The sequence below is a fragment of the Aristolochia californica genome, unplaced genomic scaffold (genome assembly GCF_029961685.1).
Source record: "Aristolochia californica isolate CCGP_79_NKW_82.1479 unplaced genomic scaffold, dmAriCali1.0.hap1 SCAF_16, whole genome shotgun sequence".
In the NCBI taxonomy this organism is placed as follows: Eukaryota; Viridiplantae; Streptophyta; class Magnoliopsida; order Piperales; family Aristolochiaceae; genus Aristolochia; species Aristolochia californica.
In genome coordinates this window covers 314,048-330,615 of record NW_027181837.1, presented here as the reverse complement: position 1 = coordinate 330,615, position 16,568 = coordinate 314,048, and the positions used below count along the sequence as shown (strand labels likewise).

The 16,568-nt window shown below is 37.3% G+C and overlaps 1 protein-coding gene and 2 non-coding genes across 4 annotated transcripts; all 3 read left to right on the top strand.

Moving 5' to 3' along the window:
- Positions 1 to 963: 963 nt before the first annotated feature.
- LOC137952865 (inositol-tetrakisphosphate 1-kinase 3-like) lies at positions 964 to 16,534 on the top strand. 2 transcript variants are annotated; one of them, XM_068799951.1, is made up of 10 exons: positions 964 to 1,455; positions 2,772 to 2,853; positions 3,061 to 3,093; positions 4,227 to 4,347; positions 4,682 to 4,774; positions 14,992 to 15,111; positions 15,219 to 15,395; positions 15,505 to 15,560; positions 15,679 to 15,763; positions 16,078 to 16,534. In XM_068799951.1, exons 1-10 carry the CDS (start codon positions 1,277 to 1,279, stop codon positions 16,143 to 16,145), a joined length of 1,014 nt encoding a protein of 337 aa, XP_068656052.1. In that variant the 5' UTR covers positions 964 to 1,276; the 3' UTR covers positions 16,146 to 16,534. The 2 variants fall into 2 exon arrangements, with proteins under 2 accessions (XP_068656052.1, XP_068656053.1); XM_068799952.1 differs by lacking the exon at positions 964 to 1,455 and adding an exon at positions 3,601 to 3,651 and having other exon boundaries at positions 2,802 to 2,853.
- Positions 6,742 to 6,839, top strand: LOC137954066 (small nucleolar RNA U19). The gene has a single exon (XR_011112497.1). It is a non-coding gene; the product is annotated as a small nucleolar RNA U19 (small nucleolar RNA).
- Positions 8,127 to 8,224, top strand: LOC137954067 (small nucleolar RNA U19). Its single transcript, XR_011112498.1, has one exon. It is a non-coding gene; the product is annotated as a small nucleolar RNA U19 (small nucleolar RNA).
- Positions 16,535 to 16,568: the final 34 nt, after the last annotated feature.

Genomic DNA, 16,568 nt, shown 5'->3' with positions numbered 1-16,568 from the left:
CACATGCCAATGTCCGGTTCACGGCGGCTAACCAAGCGCCGATCGTGCGACATTGTTGACAACCCGTATGAACGGCTTACGGACGACTCGGTCCTTCCCCTGGTTTTTTTCTGTTCGCCGATTCGATCGACTGATCTGAGTCAAAACGGCAGTCCCTGGTCCCATTATTAGAAAGCGAAACGTGGTCCCGAGTGTCGCGGCAGAGCTGTCACCCGTCTCTGTCTTTTTGCGATAAAAAAAGAAAAAGTAAAAAGTAAATTTGACATTTTTTTTGTCGTTTTAGCATAAGGACGACGTAAGGGCGCCAGTTGTCTTCTCCCGTCATTCCTCATCGTGTTTTTTTAACAGAGAGAGGAGGACACGTGTACTGGCTTCCGACACACGATGGATTTCTCGCTTCCTCGAGTCCACCCCTTCATTAGTTTTTGGTAGCTCCTTTCTCCCAGAAATACGAGCGTGACTTTTTATGGTGAACAATGGTTTTCCGATTCGGTGAGGTGATTTGTAACTCAGCGAGTTAGATCATAGGGTGGAACTTGATTGATAGAGACTCAATATTTATTTTTTATATTTTTTTATAAAATTTTAAAATATAATTTTATTAATTTATTTTCTTGGTCCATATTTAATTGGTAAATTTAGATTGTGACGGATTTGCATAAAATCTGATCCTGATGCGTTTTTCACGTTGAGCAATGCGGTAATGGACGGCCAAGGTGGCGCGCACATCACTGAGCCGTTCACGTCAACACGTAACAGTCCACCATTCGCTCTGCATGTGTGGCTCGAGCTGCGTGCCTATCGTTTGGCGAGCCCACGTCGTTCTCCTCCCTCCTTGCCTTACCCTCGCGGCCTCGCCCTAATGCCTGGTACGGAAACTCTCGCAAATGCGGAGCACTGTAGCACTCAATTATGAAGAAGACCGAGGGTAGGGTTTCTTTCGTCACTAAATCTATTGCGAAAATCTCCTGTCCTATAAATTCTCGCTTCCCTCCTGCATTTCCGTCTCTCTGTTGTCGCTCTTGATGATCTTCCCTCTGCTCGCTTTCTCCCTAATTCCGAGCAAAACTTTCTAGGGTTTGCGCTAATCGTCCTTGGTAGTCATCCGAATAAATCCTATTTCTTGTCGATTCTGTGGGAAATAAGCGTCGGCCTGTTCATTGTTACCCAGTTGTTTTATTGGGGAAAAAAAACAGAGGAGACAAACTTAAAAAGAACCTAAAGTGGCGTGTTTCTTATCGGTTCTTGAGAGTGGCTTTGTACTTTAAGAAGGGTTATGAGGTTCAACGGAGAGATCTCGTTTAGAAATGAGGAGGATAAAGACAACGAGCGCAATTTGCAGACTTATTCGATCTCAGGCGGGTTCCCGCCTCAGCAGAAACTCGTCGTTGGCTATGCCTTAACGTCGAAGAAAACGAAGAGTTTCTTGCAGCCAAAACTAGAAGGTTTGGCTAGGTAATTATGCATTGATGGATCGTATCCTTCTAAAGCCAAGCACTTGAACGTGTCTGTCCCTTTCGTTTATACTCTTTCTGAGTGCCTGGTGGCTTCTATATTGAACGGAGATTCTCCATATGATAATGGCTTTGGGGATAGTTCTGAGAGATCAGTCTCCTGGTGGTGTATGCCGTTATACTCATTTGTTGTGATTGTATCTTTCTACCTCCTCTTCGACGAGTTTGCAGATGACGTGCGATTTATTTATTGAGCCTGTTTTTTTGATTTATGGAGAGTCTTATGTGGTATTCAACTGTATGCAATACTTTTACCTTCGGGGTGATTTTACTGAGCCCGCGTTTTTCCTTTTCCTTTCCTATAATGGATTATTCCAGGCGGAATTTTGTTTTCCTATTTAACCTATGATTTTATTCCCTATAAGTAAAGTACTGTTATTCGATCTATGTTTATTTCGTTTTTGGTTCTGTATTTTCTTTCAAGACTATTGGCTTGATATAGTCTATGTTAAAAAAATCGGGCTTATAATTTATTTGCACGCGAAAGGAAATAAAAGGAGAGTTAAAAGTAGTCCGGAAATGACGAATGTGGAGATTTTAGTGATACGTGTGAATATGGCGTGTGGCCTGATTATTGTAATTGTCCCTTGGGTTTGGAATCTTCTTTGGTTGGCTTCCACGAAATCGCGATATTCTTTGGAATACAAAATCTTATCTTCTTTTTCAAAATTTCTTCGTGAATAAAAAAAATCAATCGATTACTTTCTGTGAAACTAGACCTGTTATTTTCAAAGTTGATTTTGCAACGAATAGTTTTTTATCCTATCTCTTATCTGTGGGAGCTGTCCGTAGACTGCTGGTACTGTTATTTTTAAAGTTAATTCTGAAAGCACTACTACTGAAGAATTTTTTATTATGTATCTTATCAGTGGAAGCATCCTTACATTGCTTGTACTTGTGCAATCAAAATTTGCTTTCAACAAGGAATTGAGTTTCCTGTTAGCCCATACCATTTCATTTTTGGGTTATGAATGTCTTTGTTTATCACTTTTAAATTTGAAGTCCTTTTGTCAACTTTGTTTTGTGTCAAAATGAATCTGGCAGGCTTCTTGACAACTAGCCACAGTAGGTCATTCAGTTAATGGAGTGCTCTTTTTGCTCTTAACGATGTGAATTCCGAGTTTCTAAATCTTTTGAGAAGATTGCTTTTAGAGATTATAAATTGTGAAGTATAACTATTATGCTTAATTTATTTTCTCCTCGCTATTGAGCTCTAAATTACGACTTTTCATAAACCATCTTACAAATATTCTGCAGGAAGAAGGGTATATTATTTGTTGCGATAGACCAGAGTAGACCTCTTTCAGAGCAAGGTCCTTTTGACATTGTTTTGCATAAGGTTTGTGGTCATTTGTCATATATGGTTTCTCCCATTTTTTGTTTAAAATCAATGTCCAAATTCTTGCCATCTGAGTGAGAGACTATGAAGTCCAAATTCAAGTTCATCAGAAGTTTCATATGCTGAATTTGTGATGTAACTTAATTTCATCTTGTTTCTCCAAATATTTTATATGCCTGAGTGACTTATCTGGATTACGTTGTGCAGTTGTCTGGAAAGGAATGGCGTCAAATTCTTGAGGTTAGTTTTCCTTGCAACTAACGTTGTCTCATGCACCAACTTTTGAATTTAGATCTGAGTTTATTGTTTGATGATTTGGTGCTATGTTCGTCGTTTATTGTTGCTTGATCTCGATAATTCATGGAGCTCTCCGAGAGAGAGAGAGCTTAACATGGTCGTTGGGTATTACACCATGCTTACATAGGAAAATTACACCTGTCTGCTGTTTTTATTTGAGAATGTGCAGTCCCTTGCTCATTTGGGTTGGGATAGAGAAGTAAAAGTTGTTTTAGCTGACTGTCAAAATGCGTTTTGCCTTTTAAAATATCTAAAATCACTGTCATTGAGGCCTCTCAATCACATTCAATGATGAAATTCAAGAAAGAAAAATGGAATTTCTGGTTAACTCCTACTGAAGGATTTTGTAAGGTTATTTGTCTAGATGGCAGTCCTTGATTTCAACATGGAGATTCTACTTATCGATGTGTTTCTGTTTATCTATAAAATATTTCAAACTTTTTCCTGTAGGGGTGCCTGCATTTTTTACATGTGTCAGACACCGGGATGTGAATAATCAAGGTGTGAGTTTTTTCTTGTTTGTCTGTTTGTTAGTTTCTTTTTGATTTTATGTTATTTTTTAAATGGAAAAATAATGTTATAATAAATCCGGGCTTCTCATTCAGTGGTCATTATTCATGGTGTTATCCTTGGTAAGGATCATTTTGTTACCGTCTCTTCTTTAAAATCTTCTGCTTCTACATCGAATGTTTTGTCAACTTCCACCTATCTTAAGTGTATCTGTTTCTTGCATTCAGTGCCCTTTATATCTAATATTTATTTCTCCCATATCTAATTTTTTTATCCCAAGTCATTATCATGCAATGTAGTACATAGAAGTCTTAAAGGAAATTTAAATGCAGACTACGAAGGTTTGATAAATATGCAGTGCATTAAGCACATTATACTATCACCTTGAGGTAATGGACAGAGGAGTCTATGTTTTCTTGGGCGTATTTCAAATTTTTTTGGATGTTAGAGAGATTCATGTTAATGTTGTATCTTAGTTTGCATTTGACAAACTAACTTCATCTAGTCTAGTTATAGTTAGATCTCTATGTGTCTCTGATGCCCTTTGTTTCATTTCTTGTTTGAAGGATTACTGGCAAAAGCATCCTGAGGTGACTGTACTCGACCCACCAAATGCCATTCAACACGTACACAATCGCCAGTCAATGCTCCAGGATGTTGCTGATCTTAACTTGTCTGACTGTAATGGTAAGCATTTCTGGATTTTCTGTTAGTGCATTAAAACCATTTTAGCAATGAGGGAGCAAAAATCATAGTGGAGAAGGATTTATGTATCTCCAAAATAGTTGGGGCAAGTAGAGATGATGAATGATGGCTGGAACTGTTTAAGGTAAATTGATTACCTATTTGAAGAGTGTTGTGATTTCTCTACTTGAAGCTTCGAGTTTGAAACATACACTTATCCGTGCATTTATATATAGGCATGTACATGTATATCTGTGAATATATTTATGGACCTGCTAAGACTATTGGTGATACTAGGATAAATACTTTCAATTGTTGATCATTTGATTTTTTTCAGGAAAAGTTGGTGTCCCTAGGCAGTTGGTTATCACTAAAGATCCATCATCCATTCCTGATGCAGCAGTTAAAGCTGGTCTGACGCTACCATTAGGTAGGTCTCCTTTGTGTGTTCATACTGGTTCTGGTTATGGTCATGAAATGTTTGCTCTCTTTCTTCCTTGTTATGCAAAAAATTTTGCTCACTTTGGATAGTTTTTGAACTCTTACAACTTGAAATCATTCAAAAAAAATAAAATAAAAGAGACTCCTTTGATAATATGTAAAGATACTCCCTTGGATTAATGTTAGATGAATTTACTTATATATCTTGAATGTTGAATTCCTTACCATAGTGAGACTTGAGCCTAAAAACTCACACTTAAAAACCCCTCAAATATGGCCATTAAGCCAAAAACCCAATCCACAAGGCTCTCAATGGGTCCCAGTTGGGAATCTTGACTATTATCTGAAATAGAGTTCCGATGGAACTCAATTGGATATAGGATTATGGATTGAAATGAATTTGGATCAGAAATGGAATCATGAAATTCATATCCAGTAAATATTCAATGCAAATCTCAACTGTTGAATATAAATCCAACAGTGGTGGCCCTTTTAACTCTTTTGAGGGGATTATTGCAGAAAGTCAGATCTACTATCCCCCAAGGCTTGGACATCATTCGCCTTGTATTTTGTTTTTTTTCGTGGTTTTAACGTTATTAATGCTTCTAGAATAACCGGAAGTAGTAGAAAACAATCCCATCTGCATTCGTTCAGACGGAGGTGCATATTAAGGTGGAGGTTAAGGTGGAGGTATAGACATCCCTTCAGAATCGTTTGAAGGTAAGGAGGATTTCTTTATCACCACCTTTCCTAGGTAATTCCTGAAATCTGATTTTTTTTTTTTTACTTTTATTTCTAGAAAACAAAAACAAAAACAAAAGAACCACCCTATAGAAGTATGGTTTAGGGCTTTTGGATTCTGATGTTATTCCAATCCCAGTGTTATTAGGCGGATTGGATTTGGATATCCAAATTCAGATAATTCTTCAGATATTCGGATTTCGAATATCCGGATGTTAATGAACTGACCGGATCCAAAATTGCAATTTTCGGACTAAATCTGGTACGTTTACAGCGCTACAATCCTCATTGGACGAATTTGCTGTGCTATTTGTGTGGATGCTCTTATTTGTTAGTTTCTTGTGTGCATGCCTGTGATAAATGTAGTTGGAGTTCATATATGCATATCATTTACGTGGGGGTTTGGACCATGTGAACATAGAACTTTATACCAGTACATTGACAAGAGGATGCCTATCACTGACCATTTTCTTCATAATTCTATTGGATAGGTATTGTTTTACAATTCCCCGAACAAATTGTTTATGATAAGCTCTGTGCAAAAGAGGTAAAAAAAGTGAGAACATGTGGCCCTAGTAATAAAAGTAGTTTCACGTTTGCACCCCCAAGCAAATCTGGCACTCAATTACAAGGTAAAAGTCCAAGTGAGAACATGTGGCCCTAGTAATAAAAGTAGTTTCATGTTTGCGCCCCCAAGCAAATCTGGCACTCAATTACAAGGTAAAAGTCCACTTGGGGTGCTTGTCACTTGCCTAGTTGAATTCATTTTGGAATGTGCAAATAGTTTCATTTAATATTATGAGGTTTACAAGAATAGGAGGATAGAGGCCGGCTAAAATTTCCTTGGAATTAGTATGAAGTATGCCAGTTTGTGCTTAGATCTTTGATAGTTTGCGTGTAGGTAAATGACTGTTTTGCCTTGAGGAGCAAAACATCTGCAATAATATTAAAAATTTCATATGGCCGATTTTTCTGCATATATCACTAGATTTGACAATAGAGATTATAGATCTATTGTACTCTGACATAAGGCAGTTGTCTTTTCCTGCTTGATCGATTGGCGCCTCTTGGAAAACAGCAACCTAGAAATCATGAGTTGTTGTGTGGATTATTTTCTCCCTTTTGTTTATATAGTTTCCCTTCTGATATTCTGTACCGAATTTGCCTCTAGAGAAAGCTATGAATGGTCACAGGGTTCTATTCCTCTGTTGCAGAACATGGCTTAGTTAGGAGGCATACACTAATGGATGGCATTTTGAGGGGATTATGGCAGAAAGTCAGATCTATGATCCCCCAAGCAGCCTTGGACATCTCCAGTTTCCTATTTTGTTTTCTTCGTTGTTTTAACCTGATTGATGCCTCTTGAATAACTGGAAGTGGTAGAAAACAATCCCTTTTGCATTCAGTTCAGACGGAGGCGCATATTAAGGCTGAAGTACGATCGGTGTGCCTTCCTCCGGAATCGTTTGAGGGGAAGGAGCGATTTACTTTATCAACACCTTGCCTAGATAGTTCCGAAAACTTGAATTTTTTATTTCTCTTCATAAAAACAATCTCCTAAAAGAAGGGTGATTTAGATTTTTGGATTTGGTTGTTATTTGAATGTGGGTATTATCCGATGGATTGGGTTCAGATATCCAAATTCAGATAATTCTTTGGATATTTGAATATTTGTGAATGAACCAGACCTGGATTTTTAATATCCGGACAATCTGGTAGTTTACAGCCCTACAATCCTCGTTGGATGAGTTTTTCTGTGCTATTGTTTTCATTTTGTGGATGCTCTTATTTGTTTGTTTCTTGTGTGGATGCTCTTATTTGTTTGTTTCTTGTGTGGATGCCTGTGATGAATGCACTTAAGAGTTCATAGATGCATATCATTTAGGTGGAGTTTGGGCCGACTAGTTCATGATTGACAGGAGGATGCCTATCACCAACCATTGTCTTCAAAATTTTACTGGATATGTATTGTGTTACAATCCCCCTAACAAATTATTTATGAAATGCTGTGTGAGCAAGGTGTAAGAAAAGAGAGAACATGTGCCCATGGTAACGAGAGCTATTTCATGTCTGCACCCAAGCAAATCTGGCACTCAATTACTGGGTACAAATTCCACTTGGTGTTTGTGACTTGCCTAGTTGAATTCATTTTGGAATGTACAGAAAGTTTCAGTTAGTAGTATAAGGTTTACAAGAATAGGAGGATAGACCTATTTCAAAAAAAGCATAGGAGGATAGAGACCTACTAAAATTTCCTTGGGATTAGTACGAAGTCTAGCGGTTTGTGCTTAGATCTTTGATTGTATGCATGTAGGTAAATGACTATTTTGCCCTTGGAGCAAAACTCTTACAAAATTATAAAATTTGACCTGGCCAATTTTTTCACATATATCACTAGATTTTTACAGTAGAGATTATAGATCTATTGTACTCTGATGTAAGGCAGTTTTTTTTCTTGTGTGGTTGATTGGTGCCTCTTGGAAAACTGTAACCTGAAAATCATGAGTTGTATTGCAGAGTAATTTCTCCTTTTGTTTTATCCGACTTTGCCTCTAGAGAAAGCTATGAATGGTCACAGGGTTCTATTCCTCTGTTGCAGAACATGGCTTAGTTAGGAGGCATACACTGATAGAAGACCTTTTGAGGGGATTATGGCAGAAAGTCAAAATACTTATCCCCCAAGCAGCCTTGGACATCTTCTTTCTTCTATTTTGTTTTCTTCATGGTTTTAACCTGATTGACTCCTCTTGAATCACCAGAAGTGGTTGAAAACCATCCAATTGGTATTTGGTTCAGACAGAGGCGCATATTAAGGCGGAGGTATGATCGACAGATCTCCCTCAGAATCGTTTGAGTGGAAGGAGCTATTTCTTTATCAGCACCTTTCCTAGATAGTTCCAGGAACTTGAATTTTTTTACTTCTCTTTGTCGAAAAAAATCCCCAAAGAGGTTTTTTTCGGTTTTTGGATTTGGATGTTATCTGAATTTGGGCATTATCCGTCGGATTGGATTCGGTCATCAAAATTCAGTTATTTCTTTGGATATTCCAATTTCGGATTTCTAGATTTTTGTCTGCAGATTGGATCCAGAATTTCAATATCCAGACCAAATCTGAAACATTTACAGCCCTACAATTCTCATTGGATAAACTCTGTGCTAGTGTGTTCATTTTTGTGTGGATGCTCTTATTTGTTAGTTTCATAGGTGCATGCCTGTGATGAATGGACTGAGAAGTCATATATGCATATCATTTAGGTGAGTTTGGGCCATGAAAACATCCAACAAGGTACTAGTTCCTCGTTGACAAGAGGATGCCTAACACTGACCATTGTCTTCAAAATTTTATTGGATAGAATCCCTCTAACAAATTGTTTATGAAAAGTTCAGTGAATAAGAGGTTAAAAAAATGAGAATCTGTGGCCATGGTAATAAAAGCTGCTTCATGTCTGTTCCCAAGCAAACGTGGCACTCAATTACTGGGTACAAAGTCCATTGTGGGTGCTTGTGACTTGCATAGTTGAATTCATTTTGGAAGGTGCAAAAGTTTTCAGTTAGTAATATGAGGTTTACAAGAATAGGTGGACAATGGCCTGCTAAAATTTCCTTTGAATTAGTATGAAATCTATTGCTTTGTGCTTAGATTTTTGATAGTCTGCATGTAGGTAAATGACTTTTTTGCCTAAGGAGCAAAACATCTGCAAATTTTATGTGACTTGATTTTTGCAGTAGAGATTATTGATCTACTGTACTTTAGGTAAGGCAGTTTATTTCTTTTTCTTTTTTCCTTCTTTAATCGACTGGCACCTCTTGGAAAACTGCAACGTGAAAATCATGTGTCGTTATGTGGATTATTTATCCCTTTTCTTTATCTAATTTTCCTCATGATTTTTTTTACCGACTTTGCCTCTAGAGAAAGATATGAATGGTTGCAGGGTTTTATTCCTTTGTTGGAGATCGTGTCATAGTTAGGAGGTATACACTGACAAAAGGCCTTTTGAGGAGATTATGGCAGAAAGTCAGATTCATCATCCCGCAAATAGTCTTGGCATCTCCTGTTTTCTATTCTGTTTTCTTTGTGGTTTTAACTTGTCTAACGCCCATTGATTAATAGGAAGTGGTAGAAAACAATCCCATTTGCATTCGGTTCAGACAGAGGCCCATACGTAGGTGGAGGTACAATTCAAGGACCTCTGTCTGGATTCGTTTTAGGGGAAGGAGCAGTTTCTTTATCAGCACCTTTCTGTGAGAGTTTCGGAAACTATAGATTTGGATATCCAATTTCAGATGATTCTTTGGATATTTGGATTTCAGATATCTGAATATTTGTGAACAGACCTGATCCAGAGCTTAGATACCCGGATGAAATCCGGTACATTTACAGCCCTTCAATCCTCGTTGGATGAATTTGCTGTGCTATTGTGTTCATTGTTGTGTGGATGTTCTTATTTGTTAGTTACTTGTAGCATGCACTATGATGAATGCCCTCAGAGTTCATATATGCACATCATTTAAGTGGGGTTTGGGCCATGAGATCACCAACATTATACTGGTTCATTGACAAGAGGATGGCTATCACTGACCATTGTCTTCAAAAGTTTATTGGATAGGTATTGTTATACAACCCCCTTACAAATTGTTTATGAAAAGTTCAGTGAAAAGAGGTAAAAAAGCTGAAAACGTGTGGCCATGGTAATGAAAGCAATTCTATGTCTGCACCCAAGCAAATTTGGCACTCAATTACTGGGTACTTAGTCCACTTTGGTGCTTGTGACTTGCCTGGCTGAATTCTTTTTGAAATGTGCAAAAAATTTCAGTCAATAAATAACATTTACAAGAATAAGAGGATAAAGGCCTGCTAAAATTTCATTGGAATTAGTATGAAGTCTACCGGTTTGTGCTTTGGATCTTTGATGGTTTCCATGTAGGTAAATGATTAGTTTGCCCTTAGGAGTAAAACATCGGCAAAGATGTTACAAATTTAACCTGGTCAAATTTTCAAATATATCACTAGATTTTTACTGTAAACATTATAAATTTATTAATCTCCAATGTAAGGTAGTTCTTTTTTTTCTTGCTTAACTGATTTGCACCTCTGGGAACGGAAAATTATGAGTCGTAATTCAGATTATTTTTTTAATCTAATTTCCTTTCTGATTTTCTCTGTTGACTTTGTGTGTAGAGGAAGCTATGTATGGTCATGGGCTTCTATTCCTCTGTTGCAGAAAATGTCTTAGTTAGGACGCATACACTGCCGAAGGTCTTTTGAGGGGATTATGTCAGAAAGTCACATACATCATCCCCCAAGCACCCTTGGACGTCTCTTGTTTTCTATTTTGTTTTCTTTGTGGTTTTAACCTGATTGCCGCTTCTTGAATAACCGAATGTGGTAGAAAACCATTCCATCTGCATTCGGTTCAGACGGAGGCGCAAATTAAAGCGGAGGTGCAATCAACGGACCTCCACTCGGAATTGTTTGAGGGGAAGATGCAATTTCTTTGTCAGCAACTTTCCTAGATAGTTCCGGAAACTTGATTTTTTTTACTTGTTTTCATTAACAAAAAGAATCCTCCAAATGATGGTTGGTTTAGGTTTTTAGATTTGGATGTTATTTGAATATGGTTATTATCCAATGGATTGGATTCAGTTATCAAAATTCAGATAATTCTATGGATTTTTGGATTTTGGATCTTTGAATAGTTGCTTGCGGACTGGATCCGGAGTTTCAATATCCAGACCAAGTCTGATACATTTGCAGCCCTATAGTCATTGGATGAATTTGCTGTGTTATTGTGTTCATTTTTGTGTGGATGCTCTAATTTGTTAGTCATGCTTTTGATGAATGCACACTTAGAATTCATATATGCATATCATTTAAGTGGGGTGTGAGCCATTAGAACATCCAATATCATACTAGTTCATCGTTGAGAAGAGGATGCCTATCACTGACCCTTTTCTTCAAAATTTTATTGGATAGATATTGGATACAATCGCCCTAAACCCTAAACCCTAGACCCTGAACTCTAAAGCTCATTGGAGAAGAGGTAAAAAAGTGAGAACATATGGCCATGGTAATGAAAGCAATTTCATGTCTGCACCCAAGCAAATCTGGCACTCAATTACTGGGTACAAAGTCTACTTTGGGTGCTTGTGACTTGCTTAGTTGAATTCATTTTGCAATATGCAAAATGTTTCCGTTAATAGTATAAAGATTACAGGAAGATAGTCACCTGCTAAAATTTCTATGAAATTAGTATGAAGTCTGTCTTTAGATCTTTGATAGTCTGCATGTTGGTAAATGACTGATGTATGGCAGTTTTTTTCTTTTTTTCCTACTTGATCGATTGGTGCCTTTGGGTAGACCACAACCTGAAAATCATGAGACGTTATGCGGATTATTTTCTTCCTTTGTTTATCTACTTTCCCTCTGATTTTCTCTGCCAACTTTACCTCCAGAGAAAGCTATGAATGGTCACAGGGTTCTATTCCTCTGTTGCTAAACATGGTTTAGTTAGGAGGCATACACTGATGGAAGGCCTTTTGAGGGGATTATGGCAGATAGTCAGATCCATTGTCTTCCAAGTAGCCTTGGACATCATCTGTCTCATATTTTGTTTTCTTTGTTTTTTTAACCTGATTGATGCATCTTGAATAACTGGAAGTGGTAGAAAACAATCTCATTTGCATTCGGTTCAGATGGAGGTACAAATTATGACGGAGTTACGATTGACAGACCTTCCTTTGGAATCATTTTGAGAGGGACCGATTTTTTTATCAGCACCTTTTCTTGATAGTTCCAAAAACTTGAATTTTTTACTGCTCTTTATTAAAAAAATCCCCTAAAAGAAGGATGTTATAGGTTTTTGGATTTGCATGTTATCTGAATTTGGGTATTTATCGGACGGATTGGATTGGAATATCCAAATTTAGATAATTCTTTGGATATTCAGATTACAGTTGTCTGGATATTTGTGAATGGACTGGATCTGGGATTTCAATTTCTGGACTAAGTCTAGGACATTTAAGCTCTACAATCGTCTTTGGATGAATTTTGCTGTGCTATTATGCTCATTGTTGTGTGGATGCTCTAATATGTTTGTTTCATGTGCATGCCTGTGATGAAGCACTTGGGGGTTCATATATGCATATCATTTAAGTGGGGTTTGGGCCATGAGATCATCTAACATTGTACTCATTATTTGATAGTCTGCATGTAGGTAACTGACCGTTTTGCCCCGAGGATCAAACCATCTGCAAAAATATCAAAAATTTGATGTAGCCAATTTTTTCGCTTATATCACTAGATTTTTGTAGTAGAGATTATAGATCTATTGTACTCTGACACAAGGCACTTTTTTTTCTTTCTTTTCTTGCTTGATTGATTAGTACCTTTGGGAAGATTGCAACCTGGAAATCATGAGTCATAGTGCGGTATTTTCTCTATTTTATCTATCGAATTTCCCTTCTGATTTTTTTGGCCGACTTTGCCTCTAGAGAAAGCTATGAATGGTCACAGGGTTCTATTCCTCTGTTGCAGAACATGGCTTAGTTAAGAGGCATACACTGATGGAAGGCCTTTTGAGGGGATTATGGCAGAAAGTCAGATCCATTATCCCCCAAGTAGGCCTTGGACATCCTTTCTCTTTTTTTTTTTAACATGGTTTTAACGTGATTAACGCTTCTTGAATAACCGGAAGTAGCAGAAAACAATCCCATCTGCATTCGGTTCAGACGGAGGCGCAGATTAAAGCGGAGTTATGATTGACGGATCTTCCTCCGCAATCCTTTGAGTGGAAGGACCGATGTCTTTATCAGCTCCTTTCCTAGATAGCTCCGGAAATTTGAATTTTTTTAATTCTGTTCATCTTAAGAAAAAATAATCCCCTGAAAGAAGGGTGGTTAAAAATAAGTTTTTGGATTCAGATGTTATTTGAATCTTGGTATTATTGGAGGGATTGGATTTTGGTTATCTGGATATTGGTGAATGGACCAGATCTGGAATTTCAATATCCGGACCAAATCCAGTATGTATACAGAATTACATTCCTAATTGGCTGAATTTGCTGTGCTATTGTGCTCATTTTTGTGTGGATGCTCTTATTTGTTAGTTTCTTGTGTGCTTTCCTGTGATGAATGCAGCTAGAGTTAATATATGGATATCATTTAAGTGGGGTTTCGGATCATGAGAGCATCGAACAATATAACAGTTCATCATTGACAAGATGAGGCCTAACACCGATCAGTCTTTGAAATTTTATTTAGGTAATGTTATACAATTCCCCTAACAAATTGATCACTGGAAAAGAGATAAAAAAAGCGTGAACATGTGGATGCTCTTATTTGTTAGTTTCTTGTGTGCATTCCTGTGATGAATGCACTTAAGAGTTAATATATGCATATCAATTGAGTGGGGTTTGGGATCATGAGAGCATCCAATAATATGCCAGTCATCATTGACAAGAGGAGGCTTATCACTGACCATTGTCTTCAAAATTTTATTGGATAGATAGTGTTATACAATCCCCCTAACAAATTGTTTATGAAAAGCTCAGTGGACAAAAGGTAAACAAAGTGAGAACTAAAGGAGTATGATGTCTGAACCCATACAAATCTGGCACTCAATTACTGGGTACTGAGTCCACTTTGGGTGCTTGTGACTTGCCTAGGTTAATTCATTTTGGAATGTCCTCCTAAAATTTCCTTGAACTTGGTATGAAATATGCCAGTTTGTGCTTAGAACTTTGATGGTATGCATGTAGGTAAATGACTATTGTGCCCTGGGCAGCAAAACATCTTCCAAATTATTACAAATTTGACCTGGCCAATTTTTCCACATATACAACTAGATCTCAAACACTTCCATGACATTAATATATATTACATGGACAAAATGAAACTCTAATTTTTGATGTAAAAGTAACAGAATGATGTTCTAGAAATAGTTAGGTTTTCTTCTTTAAATGGTCTCAATATGTGAGAAGTAGTCTACCCTACTAATGGTATCAAGGTCATAGTCTATTTGGCCTGTCTCTGCAGGTGCACAGCATCATTGTACTGAGAGGCTTGCAGTGTCTGAGCTCTGTGTCTCTGTTAAAAACGTTTGGACTGAGCTGAATACAATTTCATTTTTTCTTTTCTAATATCTTACTCTTGAGCTGCATTACTGCACATTTCATAGAAGTAATTCAACTAGATTTGCTGTTGGTTTGGATTGAATCTCCCAGTTGTTGAGAGAAGCTGTTGAGAAATTGTGGGTGCGGAAATCTCACTGCGATCTTGCATGCAGCTCGATACAGACTACTCATGCAACTGAAAATTTATGAACTCATTGAATGTTTTCTCTGGCTTTCATGTTGACAGTACCGATCTTTTTTGGTAATATGCTCATATTAGTATGTACTTTGTCCAGTGATATTTTTTAGAGAAAAAATTGTTAATTAGTTTGTATTGGCTAAAATTTTGTTTCAGTTGCGAAGCCATTGGTTGTGGATGGAAGTGCAAAGTCACATGAATTATCTCTTGCTTATGATCAACTGTCACTATCAAAACTGGAGCCTCCCTTGGTTCTACAAGAATTTGTCAACCATGGTACATATTTTTACTTATTTCTTATATGATGATGTTACCAATTTTCTTACTTGTTGGTCAGCATCTGATATTAATTGGTGGGTCTTCCTTGTGTTTCATGGATTTAGGTGGTGTGCTCTTTAAGGTATATATTGTTGGAGAAGCTATAAAGGTTGTGAGGCGGTTTTCCCTGCCAGATGTTAATAAGTGTCAGCTTTTGAACAATGGTGGGGTTTTCCGTTTCCCAAGAGTTTCTTGTGCTTCAGCTTGTGCTGATGATGCAGATTTGGATCCTTGTGTTGCAGGTGGGTTTCCCATTGCTGTCTTAACATATTCAAGATTTATGGAGTCTGTTTTCCACATTCTTTCTATCTGGTATTTTTAATGACTTGTACTTGTATTCTTGATCCTCAGAGCTTCCTCCACGACCACTGCTGGAGAGGCTTGCTAGGGAGCTTCGTCGTCGACTTGTAAGTCACTTTAGTTTTTCTCTTTTTTTCTTCCACATTTTTTTTGTTTAAAAGAGATAATTGTACATGTTATTCGATAATGTTATTTTTGTCTTTATTTGTTTGCTCTGGGGTATAGGGTCTGAGGTTATTCAATATGGACATAATACGTGAGCTTGGAACCAGAGACCGTTTTTATGTCATAGATATCAACTATTTTCCAGGTAAATGATATATTTTTTCAATAACTTTGAACCTTCATTGTCCCATTTTGACGGGAAAAAAAAAGAAGTTATTGTGTATATTTTTGGTTTAGACCTTAGTTGTAGTGTTGAAACTAAGCCCATATTGATCCTGTTGATTAGAAACTAGAAGCATTAACTGTGCAAGTTTTTCGATTCAATACTATCACATGAGAGTTTGTTTTAAAAGCTTTATTGAATTTGCTACTGCTAATACTTTTAAAGAGAACAAGATTGATGTTGACCATTAAAAGGTATATGTCCATGGTTCTTATCGGAGGTTGAACTCTTTGTAGGTTATGGAAAGATGCCCGAGTATGAGCACATATTTACAGATTTCCTTCTAAGCCTGGTCCACAGCTAGAATAAAATGCGTTCTATTAGTGAACAACTGAAGGCCTCTATCTAACCCACAGAATTGTAAGATGGAGATGGAGCCATTGATATTCTAATCTCTCTATGAAGGGGCAGCATATCATCTCAAAATGTACAAAAAAATTTCTGTGCTAGTATGAAAGTGTCATTTTGCAGCGGGACATGGTTTCATGGATAACGGGTCCCAATCTGCTGTAACTATTGACCGGTGGAATCACCCCTTTTTTTGTATCCAAGCCTTTTCTTCAATCTTGCGCATTGGATTGCTTATTTTATATTTTCTCCTACTTCTATGAAAGAAAATAGATTACTTTTAGTAATAGTTCTCCAATTGATATTGGACACTCATTGGCAGAGAAGAATAAGAAAATTTTAACGGATTCGATCCGTTTACTGTCCGAAGTTCAAAGAG